This window comes from Stegodyphus dumicola, chromosome 1 (assembly GCF_044657685.1).
Source record: "Stegodyphus dumicola isolate Sdum_Otavi_A_Nest chromosome 1, ASM4465768v1".
NCBI lineage: Eukaryota > Metazoa > Arthropoda > Arachnida > Araneae > Eresidae > Stegodyphus > Stegodyphus dumicola.
Window position 1 is genome coordinate 233,020,297 of NC_140768.1, and position 13,180 is coordinate 233,033,476.

A 13,180-nucleotide genomic window follows, 5' to 3' on the forward strand; every position below is an offset into this window, starting at 1 on the left:
CATTGTTAACTTTTTGTCAGTTTAAACTATGTAAAAGATAGAACAATATAGTTTGTGCATTTCAAGGGGTATAAGATAAACTATTACATTTATACAAGTGTATATATATATATTTTTCAATGGCAGGCACTTGCTTATAACAGCATTGGCCACTCCTAAGGCCAGAAGTGGTGGCCAATTTATTGTGGAGGCAACCTAATAGGCGGCCACCGTTACCTCCTACAAAGGGACCGACGATTTTACATCCATGACTTCTCCGGGATTCCAACCCGGGCCCTTCGGTATCGCAGTCAGGCTTCCCTAACTATAGCAGACGGTATAGTCTGGGCAGCTATATCAGTATATATGACCTCTCAATTGGTATCGAAATAAAAAATAATTTACTATAAGCCAATAAACATATCACATATGTTCATCTAATTTAACTCAATAGCACATAACATATCAATAATAAACCATCAAATATCATTTGAAAAAATATTAAACCAAAAAAGAAAATCTGAAATGTTTCAGATTTTAAATTACGTCCAAAGGGGCGTTTTTTTTTAACATTTTGTGTGTTACATTTATTTATTAAATATTACGTTCTTCGCACTTAAACCATAAAATTCAGTTCAACAGCAATATCGCAAAATAGTTTTGAAATGAGCCTATCTTTAGAATTTCCGATACAGAGACTCACGCGTTGGAGATAAAAATGTTTTTTTCTATACAGCGTCATTGCCATTGCTGGCTTTGAAATCCTTGAATTTGTTAATATATAAATATAAAAGAGTTTTTTGTTAATTAAAAAAAATATTATGATATCTTAGTAAAAGTTGTGTATGACGCTAATGATTTATTATTAAACTAGCTGATACCTGCCCGCTTTTCTGGGCACACTATCTATTTGAATGTGAACCTAGACATTTTTATATGGCCAAATGTCTAATTTCTAATTGATAATTGATGTAGCCAGTCAGAGAATCTACATACACAGATTTCCACATCACCCATGAGATACTGTGTATTGAGAGTCGACCCATTATTTAACGTGTTGGTATTCCCAGTATTCCTACATTACGAAAACCTGCCAACATAAAAACTACGGTTGATATATTGTAGAGACATTAGGTATTTTTGGAAAGAGGAAAAATGAAAAATGAGCAACGCCTTTGCCGGGAACCGAACCATGGATCTCTGGAATACGCGCCCAGCGTGCAAAAAACTGCACCACGAAGACATGCTAAGAAGGTGGGCCTCTTTTAAAGGGCGACTGGGGATTTTAGGGGACCCAATCGCCAAATCCTGGATGTTGAGAATCATCATCCACCACCTTTTTAGTTCGGGAGCCTCTATAGAGACATTAGGTTTTTTAAAAGCCGGAAAGTTGAAAAATGACCAAACGCCTACGCCGGGAATCGAACCATGGACCTCTGGAATACGCGCCCAGCGTGCAGGCCACCACACCACGAAGGTATGCCAAGAAGGCGGGAGAAATACCTTATAATATATTTAACTGTTATCATAAGTTTCATGAAAATAAATGTTATTATCTTTGTTATCAAATTTTTTAATCAATTATAATTATTTGTCCTTGATTTTTTATGTATTTTTATAAATACATAAAAAATTATAATAATTTTTTTTAATTATTATAATTTTTATAAATAACAACATCATATTTATTTTTCACCACAATAATTTATTTCTCTTAATAATAACATTTATTTTCAATAAACTTATGATAACAGTTGAATATAAATATCATTATTAGCTTTATCATTTAAATGTTGTTTGTATTCATTGGATAGATGCAAGTTATATACCAATTTAATAATTTTAAAGGAAAATGGCAACATTGTATTTCATATCTAGTTTTGGCAACGATAAAAGAAAGTTCTGAACTTGGATTTGAAAAACAAATGTATGAGAAACTTTTTTTATATAACAAAAATCTATTTTGGACAAGATTTACGTAAAATCCGTTCTTAGTGCGCGTCTACATCGTGCAATGAGTAACCATGCAAAATTTCAAGTCAGTCGGATTTATAGTTTCGGAGATCTCGTGATTAGTTAGTGGTATTTCGCTTATATATATAGAGATAGATAGCGATACCTAGCGATGTGTATGGCAACCTATAATCATTAATATGGCTAACTTGAATTTTATTTATAGATATCTTTAAAAATTTTGATATTTAAGTTTTGTTTCCTTGTGTTAAATTTTATGTTGCTAGATGAAAATAATCTGAAGAAATTTAGAATATCTAGTTTCTGTCAAATAATATGAAGTTACAGCTTATTTACAGTAATTGAGAATTTTAAACAAAATTCCTTATTATATGTAAATTCATTGTCGGGACTGAAAAGGACCTTCAGAAAACAAGTATTAAAATCTGGTATAGCATTCTGAATATTTGCATAAGAAATGGATGACATTCGAAATCATTTATCTCAACCGGTTTTTTCATTTTGTTCACGTGAACACCTCCTGAATGAATAATCTGTCCATTCTTTACGTTAACACTGAGTTCTTTGATAACTGAATAAGGGTGAACCTGTCTTTCTGTGAATATTTCGAACTATTTTGGAATATGCATGTATAAAACTCTCAGAAAGGAACTTCCCGATTTACTTTTAAAGGTAAGAGTTCTGCTTCACTGCTGGTTCCAAAGTACTGATCTACTAAACATATTTCTAGTTTGGAGTAGTTATAAAATAATATAGGAATTTTTTAATATTTATAATTTTACGTAATAATTAATGTTTTTTAATCTGCTATTGGAGTGAAACTCATTTTAAATGAAATTTTTTAGTAAACGAAAATGCATTATTTTCTGACGCCATACAGTCCGCTCATTTTAAAACAGGTCTACATGGATTTTATTATTCTAAATAACCGGTTACTTTCCGTTTCCACGCCAGAATGGAAATTACGCTGGTTATCAGTAATTAAGAAAAAAACACAAAAATGACAATATTCAAAAAGTTATATGTAGAATTTAAGAAACTGGCCCCTAGTATACGACACATAGTAAGATATAAAATAACATGAAAAGAAACCACCAGTTAGTTATGGTGTTATAGTAATTAGCATATGTATAAAATGAACAGATAGGATGTGCCAGTTTAATATAGGAAAATTACCTTCAATATAGAGTATGATCTCCCTTAGAAGCAATACAACACATACAGCAATGTGCAATGCCGTCAGTTAAGCAGTTCCGTAGGAACTGAGAGCCATTGCTTTTGCAATGCAATTGCAAGCGTGGCAAGGGTCTAAAGTTGAGAATTGAGAGCAGCTATACGTTTTCTTAAAGCATCTCAAACGTGCTCAATAGGATTCAGGTTCGGTGATCGAGCTAGCCAATCAATGCCCTTAATTGTTTGCTGCTGAAGATAATCATCAACGCTGCAAGCACTATGCGGTCTAGCGTTGTCGCCCTGTAGCAGGCAATTATCACTTATTTCCCCGGCATAAGGGTGCACATAAGCATCAAGGATGTCATCTCTACAATATAAGTTAGAAAACTTTGAGTAAGTTTTCAAAAATTAAATAGAAAGTTTCAGAATCATAGAGAAAAGTCCCAACAAAAATATTTTGCTCTAACGTACGTAAGCAAAAGATACTAAATCTGATAGAAAAGTGTTAAATTACTATTTCCTATTTTTCTCTTTCTTTTATTTCCTTTATTTAATCTACTATGATGGTATATTGAAGAAGAAACACTGGAATAATTTATTAATTATTTTTACTAGATTTTGCTAAAATAATGAATACTTCAAAAATATAAGATCTGCAGCTTACGAATGTTTTAAGTTTCTTCCCTCCTGTTGAAGGGAATCCATTTCGCAAAAATATTTGTTACTAACTCCTGTATTTTATTCAGAATTTTTTGCCGCCACTGTAAATAGTCCAGTCACGGCTTATGAAAGAGAAAGGTGTAATACAGTTTTATCTAAAGTTGTTAAATTAGGAAACATTTGTTTTCTTGAGAATTTTCATTTAAGGGGAAAAAAAGAAAGCGAATCGTTGACACTTATTCAATGCTTCTACGGCTTTCAATACTTAATTTTCTTTGCGAAACGCTCCATAATTATTTTTTTCTATAACATTCGAAAAATTCATAACAAGTAGCATTATATTGCAAACATATTCCGAATTTCAAATTTCAGGATTCATCATCGCTAAATCTTTTAAAATGGGATTTTTGAAATTATATTCATTTAGAAAACTGACTTCAGAAGGCAAAAATTTTATTTTCGAATATCTTATGTTTATTTCTGGAACTTCATTACATAAACTCATTATAGAGAACTCACTTTCGTCAGCTGCTGTGTACGTTTCCTGAAGTCAGCACGCAGTGGTTTGAAACTGAATGTTAGTAACTCAAGTTTAGGTTTAATTTTGATTTTGGTAAAATGAAAAAATCTGATGTGTACGTCACATGCCCTTCTTATACGGAATATTAAATTATACACAATTTTCTTGCGTTTCACTTAAACATACTGAATTAACAGTAAACGAATTTTGAATTAAATCTACTTCGTCGAAAGCGCATAAGCCACAATAGAATAAATACACTCTTTAAAGTTCACTATATTTATTTACCACAGCGACACTTTGGCGCTACGTTCATTTAACAGCATTAACATTCATTTTATAACTCAGAGTGCACAAAAATTATATCATCTGAAGAATTACCACAAATTATCTTCAAATACTATAATTATTCTGATACGATGTAAAAAACAAATTAAACAAGTTAAAAAGAAACAATTTTTTGCAGACGGTTCAGCGCCGCTTACCTAATTCGCATGCGCTACTAATTAATTCAATTTTCACTTCGCGGTAAGGCAAAAATACATAAAAATTCGAAATATTTTCATTAAAATTTGAAAGCTATAGAAAAACATAAAACACCAAATACAGTTACACAATTTTTACAATTAAAATTACAGCTTCTACGCCAAACTAAGCTAATAACTTAAATGATAATTCCAGAATGAACAAAGCATAATTTAATTTTTATCATTGCGAACGTTACTTTGTTGTTGCGAAGCGTAGTTTCTCTAGATAGGCAACAAATCCACTTTTCTGCTAAGTTTCAAATGTAAACAAATATGGCTACCATGCTAAACAAAAATTAGGCCTAGCCACACTTAACATTTTAAAAATTATTGATAATTTCACAATTATTGCATGCACGTTAACTAAAGACATAAAAACCTTAACCGGAAGATAAGAACTGCTTAATTCAATCATTTTTAAAACAAAAAATGCACAATTTACAAACATGCAAGAATAAAAGAAACTGAGCTCACTGAGTCGAGTAACAGAGTGTATATTTATATATATATACTTTTGGTGAGTCCGATTGCAACCAAAATAAGAGATGCCCATCTACATGTTATAGCAGTCTTATGTACAAAATTTCGACGTTCTGGGGCTTCTCGTTTCGGAGTTAAGCGAGATACATACATACATACGTATGTACGTACAGACGCCACGAAAAAAATCTCTTTAGGGTTCATTTTAAATCAGTTTTATAATTTTTTGGGAAAAAAGAGTCCTTTATTCTGCTCTTACGTACAGATGCCACGCAAAAACATCGTTAAATTGCATTCGATAGCGGTCAAAATGGATATTTATGTTGAAATATGATATCCGAAATTTTTCGCGATTACAATAATTCCTTTTTACTTCGTACAAGGAAGTAGTAACAGAGCAATATATTTTTTAAACGAAAAATATCCGTTATCTAATCCGTATTACGTCCATATCCATAAAATCTGAACCCAACATCCGGACATTAAACTGTCATGTGATCTGAAATGGAATTCGTATAAAAGCTCAATCACGTCGCAACTCTCTCTTCTTGCCATATAACTCATTGCATATGCTTGCAAGCTTCAATTTTATGCCATGCTTATCACTGCACAAATTATGAAGAACGCCTAATTTCGTAAGTATTTAGATATGCCCGCTCACGCAGTTGAATTTTCTTCGCCCTCGGGTGTTGGTACTACTCTAGTACCATTTTAAAAACATCGGCGTCGAAAATATCGCGGTAAAATATAAAGTACCTCCAAAAAATCATCGCATGACGATAGCATCGCGCACATGCGTTTTTCAGGTTTTAAAAACCGTAATTACATTTTCGCATAATGATTTGGGAGCTCAAGAATGAAAGACCGATATTTTTGTTTCTATATTTCATATTTTGAATGTAATAATTTTTTTTTGAAAAAGTAAGAAGGAAACCTAAGTACTTAAAATTTGAAAATGACATGAAATGATTGAAATCACTGAAAATGATCGACAAATAATCGACAAATTCCCTTTAAAGCTAAGTTCAACGCGATCATTTACGGTTCGAAATAATTTACTCTTCTATGAAAGTGGTCATCTTAGAAGGATGAAATTTGATACCAAAGTTTCATACCTACACTGGTCACTGACAGAGGTGTTCGTCTTAGGAAGCTGCTTCATTGTATATTATAAAAATTCAGTCAATAACTAAAACATTTTCAAATAAAATGTATCCACAAAATTAAACACTACTTTTAAAGTGCTTATAAGAAATGTCTAAATGTAAAGAATTCTTTTCAAATCGACCGCTCAGGATTCCACCATATCATTTTACTCATCCTCCATAACAATTAAAACCTATGTTTATTTCTGTTCTCAAAAACACTACTCATCTTAGATAGAAAGATATTAGTATTTCTGAGAGGGGTTCCCTGCAAATATATATTATTTCTAAAAAAAAGAAGGTTGTATATAAATTTTCGGAGTATAATTTTAAACGAGTCTTCCAATGATTGATGTAGAAACGAGCTAGTTTCCTTTAATATTCCTCCGCTGAGCTGGCCACCAGTGCCCGAGCGTTAAAGTCGCTGAACACTGGTATTTCGATCAGGCGAAGGACCTAGCTGCATGAGATTTTCGTGATTTTCCTAATGTATAATGTGAATATGTGCTAGTTCCTAGAAAGCACTCTACAAAGGCATCCCTTCTCTTAAGCGGATAGCCCTATTGCGATTTAGCCTAATCCAATAAATTTAAATTGCATTCTGACATATTATGTAACTGACTTTCGGCGTAAATACGAAATTGGCATCCAAATACTTGATTCACTATACATGAAAATGTTAACGACACTTTAAGAATAAACGGGAACAAAATAAGATATAATTTTTCACTAAAACAATATTAGATTAACAAACGTGAAAGAAAATAAGTTGATAATTAGCTAAGAAATTTTTATGGAGGTAACCTCATGCAGTTATTTATCTTCCTTTTTTTAATCACTTTAGACTGTATTTTTCATGAAAAATTAACAGTAAAACTTAATAAAAAAAAGATTAATTTATTAATGACCTTTGTTAGTTAATTATATAAATTTAAAATTCTATTAAGTGCTATAAGTTGCATTAATTTTCTACTCATTTACAATTTTTAAATACTTAAGTTTCCTTCTTACGTTTTCAACAAAAATTCATTAGTTCCATCCAAAAATATGAAATATAGAAATAAAAATATTCCTCTTTCTTTCTTGTGCTTCCCAATTATTATGCGATTATAAAATTTCCGGCTTTTAAAACTTGAAAAACGCATGTGTGCGATGTTATCGCCATGCGATAATTTTTGTAGTTTATTTTTTACCACGATATTTTCGATGACAATGTTTTTAAACTGGGAAGTTTTTGAACCGCTTTATTTTCGAGCACGATATTTTGTACTGCGATGTTTTCTCTTTGCTTTATTTTCTCCCAGGATGTTTTGTATCACGACGATTTCGCCTTGCGTTGTTTTCTCAGGGACGTTTTCGTCCGCGATGTTTTGCGGACACCATGCGAGAAACATTAATTTTGACGCAATTTAAAGATATTTATTATAAACAATTACTATTTTTAGGACTGAAAAGAAAAGTGACTAGAGTTAGTACCTTATCTTACCTATTGTTTCGAAAATACAAAGCATCCAACATATTTTTTGAAAGTCATTTAAATTACCCATGCATGATTTTAATATTAAATATAAGATAGGTTCAACTAATATTGACCTGTGAAAAAATATTCAGTGCCTGCTATAAATTCCCCGTTGGAAAGAAATGTTCATCTACCGAATTAATTATTGAATGCATTCTCCATTTGCAATAGGTTTTCGTTTAACAAGGAGATGAGGCTTCATTCTTCAACGCCAACTTTGTCTAGAAACGATAAATTTTGCAGACGTGATTAGTGTAAGGGTTTTCATCACTCACGTCATTAGATTCAATAAGAAAACAGAACAACAACAACAAAAAAAAAAAAAAAAAAAAAAAAAGTGTATTTTCAAGTGGCTTTGGTTAATTTCACTGCGCGTCCTCTTATTGCCAATCTGGATGTGGTTCATTTCCGGCGACAGTTATGACCGCTTTGCTGTCTGTGTGACTATTCAAAACGAGAAACGGCGAAAGAAAACAAATATACCTCGTTAACTTCGCACTGAGTTTTGTAAATTGTTTCCATTGTTTATATCAATTGGTATTGAAAATTTCGTGATAATTTAGGGTAAGTAATTCAATTACAATTTCATTTTGTCTTGTTTAAGCTAAATTCTATTCTAATGCTAAATTCTATTTCAGATAATGTGTAAATTTTGTGTAACTATGAATGATTACTATATCTAAGGCCTTTGAAGTGTTAGAAAGTCAATCGGAAATTTTTTCTTTGGATAAAGAAAAATTTACGTACCCTACATTTGGTTTCACTAAATAGAAATAGAAGTAAAGTATATCTATAATGCATTATTTTAAAGGTTTAATAAATGAAATAGTTTTGAATTTTAAACTAAACAAAGTAAAAGATAAAGACATTTCGGTTGGTTTTGCATTTGTTCGTGGACAGACGGCAGTTGGGAATGAATGAGCCAATTTTCTTGCGAAGACTGCCACGAAGTGCGAAACTCACCGTAAATCCTTTTATAAGAAGGTCATGATTGAAAATTATAGAGTAGTATAATCAAAAACACGTCGGTTAAAATAAAGGGAGCTTTGCTAAGAGATTTTTTCCTTCCAACAAAATGAGATTGTCATGTCATCATTTTTTTACAAGTTAAAAAATGATTCAATTCCTTACTGGCCATGGTAACTTTAAAAATTAACTGAGCAGATTTAATTTGGGTCCAGAGACTCTTTACGATTGCAGCGTCGGTGGCGAGAAAAATGTTGAACATGCTCTTCTTCTCTGTTCCAAATTTGACAGTGAAAGAAAGATCCTAAAACTGACACTTAAAAATGTTAATATTAACTGGCTTTCAGATTTTCAGCAGTTTATTTCCGAGAGAATGCCTTTCAATATTTTGTAAATTCATTGTAAATTATTGTAATCCTTCATAATTTTTTTAATAAAAATTTCCTTTACTTTTTATTTTTCTGAATTGTGTTTCATACTTATTTCTGTAAGTCCATGTGCATGGGGAATTGCTTGTGTTTTTAATTAAAAAAAAAGCAAAAATAACACAATTCAAATTTTGTTTTATAGTTATTTTGAATTCTCACAGTAAGATTGCTAAGAATCTAAAGTATTTAATTGTTGCCCATACTAGTACCCAGCGAGCCGATGAGAACTGTTCTACGTGCTGCTGTTGATAGGCTCAGCGTAGATTGTCTGTGATAGTACAAATGCATAGCATGGCAAACCTTTAAACAAGGACATCCAGGTTCAATAAATAAGTTACAAGGAAACTACAACGAGTAAACGGTTGGTGGTTTTTTGAGTATGGTAAAGCACAGGAGAGCTATCTGCCTAAGAAGAAAGATTCCTTCGTAGAAGAATTTCTAATGGAAATTGTGTCGTATTCCCGTTGCATGTGGAGAAACCACAAAATTCTTAATATCATTTCATTCATTTGGGATTGAACACTGTCGAACTTGCAGAATTCAACGGTCTTAACCACTCGTCCATTGGCAGGGTCGAGTATACGGAACGCGAAGTATTTGTTCTGCAAAAGCCGTCACTGCAATCGTGATCCAGTACCTTCAATAATTAGCCGAAAAAAAAGTTTGTAACTTGAGTAAATTTTCAGGAGTTCAGTTTCAAATGTTTAAGAAAATTATATTTAAACTTCAAAAATATAGTTCTGCAAAATTATGCACTTCCACATCCAATGTTGATGTTAAGTATTAGCATCTTTAACATTTGGTCTTCTACGGGTTCTTTTTTGTTATATTATGCTCACATATGTTTATGTAGGAGGCTTATGATACGTGCCCATATACTTAAGAAATATACTTACCTGCATAAAAGTAGAATGGTAGGATTCAATCTGAATTAATTGTTGAACTTCAGTCCTTTGAAATGATAATGTCTTGCAATCGGTTTTAAGAATCAATCAATTGTAATTTAGATTCGTGTAAGAAAATTCTTGTGGCGAGAATTCGGAATTTAGAAGAAGACTGTTAACATATCTCTAGTCTCTATTACTAATTAAATGTTTTTATAGACGTCTGTATTAAAAAATTTTCGAAATTTTTGTTAATAAGTGTGTTTTCTAAAAGTTTATTTATCCTATATATGAATAAAATTTAGTTTTAGGAACTGCAAAGATATAATAAGACCCATTCGAATCAAGAAGATACACATACAGAGTAATGTTTAATTACAATAGACCATTATTTCTAGTGTAATAAACATTTCTTGGAAATTTTAAACATTTCAAGTTTTTAAGTTACTTTTGAAAAACACCATATTTATATTTTGACTTATATTCAATACTCAGTTTATTTCAGTGCGTCATGCTGGAGACTTATAATGTTATGTTCTTCCATATATCATCTTTTTGAAAATGGAGGAATCAACGACAGCTGTTGGAATCAAAGAAGATAATGTTCTGTGTCCAAGTATAAGGAGGGATATTTCGATATTGAGGTAAAAGTAGCTAATATTTATGGATTAGAAATTAAGTCATGTAGTTATTGTTTTGAGTCTGAAGAATGCAACTAATAGGTTTGAAATCAATCATAATATGCTACTTATTGAAACATGGTTTTAAAGTTAAGTATAGCTGAATAATAATAACATAAGGCATTTAGATATTTGTTTCTGGAAGTTAATTATTACATATTCTAAACAAGCAATAAGTAAATTAACCCTTTATTTCCCTACGGGACTTTAAAATACAATCAATAATAAAATTTCTCAATTATGTCCCAACGGGACTTTTAAGCTCCAAGTTTAAATTTAAAAACAAGCAATGCAAAACTTATAGCATTTTTGTAAGTTTAATACGAAATATTTCTCATACATAAAGAAATATAATAAAAACAGTTTCAAACTCTTTTTATAAAAAAGTGTTGTAATTTGGGACATAAAGGGTTAAATATACTGGCTAATTTTTTTTTCACAAGAGTCAAACTGACTGCTTCTAATCTTATTTTTTCATTAATCAGTATAAAACGTATCCCAATATAAGCATAGGGAACGTGAGATCGCATAAAAGCTAGATTTCGTTATTTGTCGCAAGAATTTTTTTTTTTTTTTTTTAAATTTGATATTGCCAAAACACGAATATTTTCTTCATTTAAAACTCTTTTGTAACTGGGAATATATGACTATGATCAACGACTGAGAAAAAAAAGGCGAAGTAAGGAATTTTAAGCTGGCTAAGGGAAGGGTATACATATATATATGTGTGTGTGTGTGTGTATGTGTGTAAGATATAACAAAATACGATAGCTGCTTGATGATCCGTCAACTAATTTGTATTGCGCCCTTACCGATGAAGTCTGAACTCAACACCTGTGCATTAAATTGGCATGTGACCAGAAATGGAATTCGTATAAAAGGTCAATTATGTCTTCTTCTCTTCGCTCGTGTCTTCTGCTGCTTTCCGCTGTCTCGCTAGCCACGCAAAGTTTATTTTTCTAAACTTGTCCATTGTTTAAGATGTAAGCTTAACAAAATTAAGGGTTGCATAGCGCACCCACATAATAATAAGATAATGTGCATTATCCAAGAAATAAAATTATGTGTAGAATTTACCGTTATGTGTGTTCTTGGAGTGTCATCTTGCTAACTACGTATCAAGTTATCTTCAAGTTATGATGCAGAGAGCAGCCGCCAATCTGTTGCAATTTTCATCTACCAAGTCATATAGTCTTATTTCAACAATAACGCAGTTTTATTACATATATATACACTTTTGGTATTCCCAAGTGTAATAAAAAAGGGGAAGTGCACAACAATATGTTATAATAGTCCCTTATACAAAATTTTAATGTTCTATGGTTAATCGTTTTCGAGTAATGCGAGATACATACATACATTACGTATAGACGTAGACTTAAAAAAAGAAAAAAAAACCCTTTTGATTCCAACCCTTTTGAAGTCTGTTTTGAGAAAAAGATTTCTTTATTCTGTTCGTACGTACAGATGTCACACAAAAAAAATCCAAATGTATTCGGGAGTGGTCATAATGGATAATTTCTTTGAAATATGATACCCGAAATTTTCTGCCATTAAAATACTTTCTTTACTTCGTACAAAGAAGTAAAAATGAATTACTTTGTCTCTTCAGTAAAGAATACTCTTTTTTTTTATAGAAAAATAATATAGATGAAATGAAAAATTGTTGACGAATTTGGCAAAGGAACGAAGTGAATGAAAAAATTGCAAAGCTGTTTTTCTCAAGGAGAACCTCTTGTAATTCTCATTATCCAGAGTAATGTAACGAACTTCTTTTAACTTATAAATTTAGATGTCTGAAAAAAGGCCTATGCTTATGAAAAAAATTTTAATATTCAGTTCTCCTTTCACCTTGACAGAAATGTATAAAATGCTTAAACCATCATACGGGGCTACAGAAAATCCAGTTAGTCAGGTTTTAGACTTTTCTATATTTTTCCAGAATATTTAAAAATTAAACGGAGTGTAATAAGAAGAGAATTACTTGGAGCGTTAATGTAGAAAAACATTTAACATCGTTGTTGTTGTTGTTGTTGTGACAAATCTTGCTTGTCTGATATCAAAGCAAGCGAACGAAATTCATTGTGTCAGGGTGGTAATATTGAGCCTGTCATTGGCAAGAGCCTTGGGCAACATACATGTGACAGTAAGACTTTGTTCACTTATGCCCCAATTTTGAAGCAGAGCACCCCAGAAACACTACCAAAATTACCACCGACCCTATGACTTAACGAGCCTCTCGGTG

The 13,180-nt window shown here is 31.6% G+C and overlaps 1 protein-coding gene across 2 annotated transcripts in view; it reads left to right on the forward strand.

The window, feature by feature from the left end:
- Window positions 1-2,470: 2,470 nt before the first annotated feature.
- LOC118185045 (uncharacterized) overlaps window positions 2,471-13,180 on the forward strand; it is a 29,810-nt gene continuing 19,100 nt past the window's right edge. Inside the window, exons 1-2 of one of the 2 annotated variants that reach the window (XM_035354829.2) lie at window positions 2,471-2,625; window positions 10,761-10,899. In XM_035354829.2, the coding sequence (XP_035210720.2) occupies window positions 10,817-10,899 (83 nt within the window). In that variant the 5' untranslated portion in view covers window positions 2,471-2,625; window positions 10,761-10,816. Of the gene's footprint in view, window positions 2,626-10,750; window positions 10,900-13,180 lie in introns of both variants that reach the window. The other variant, XM_035354831.2, reaches the window with a different exon arrangement.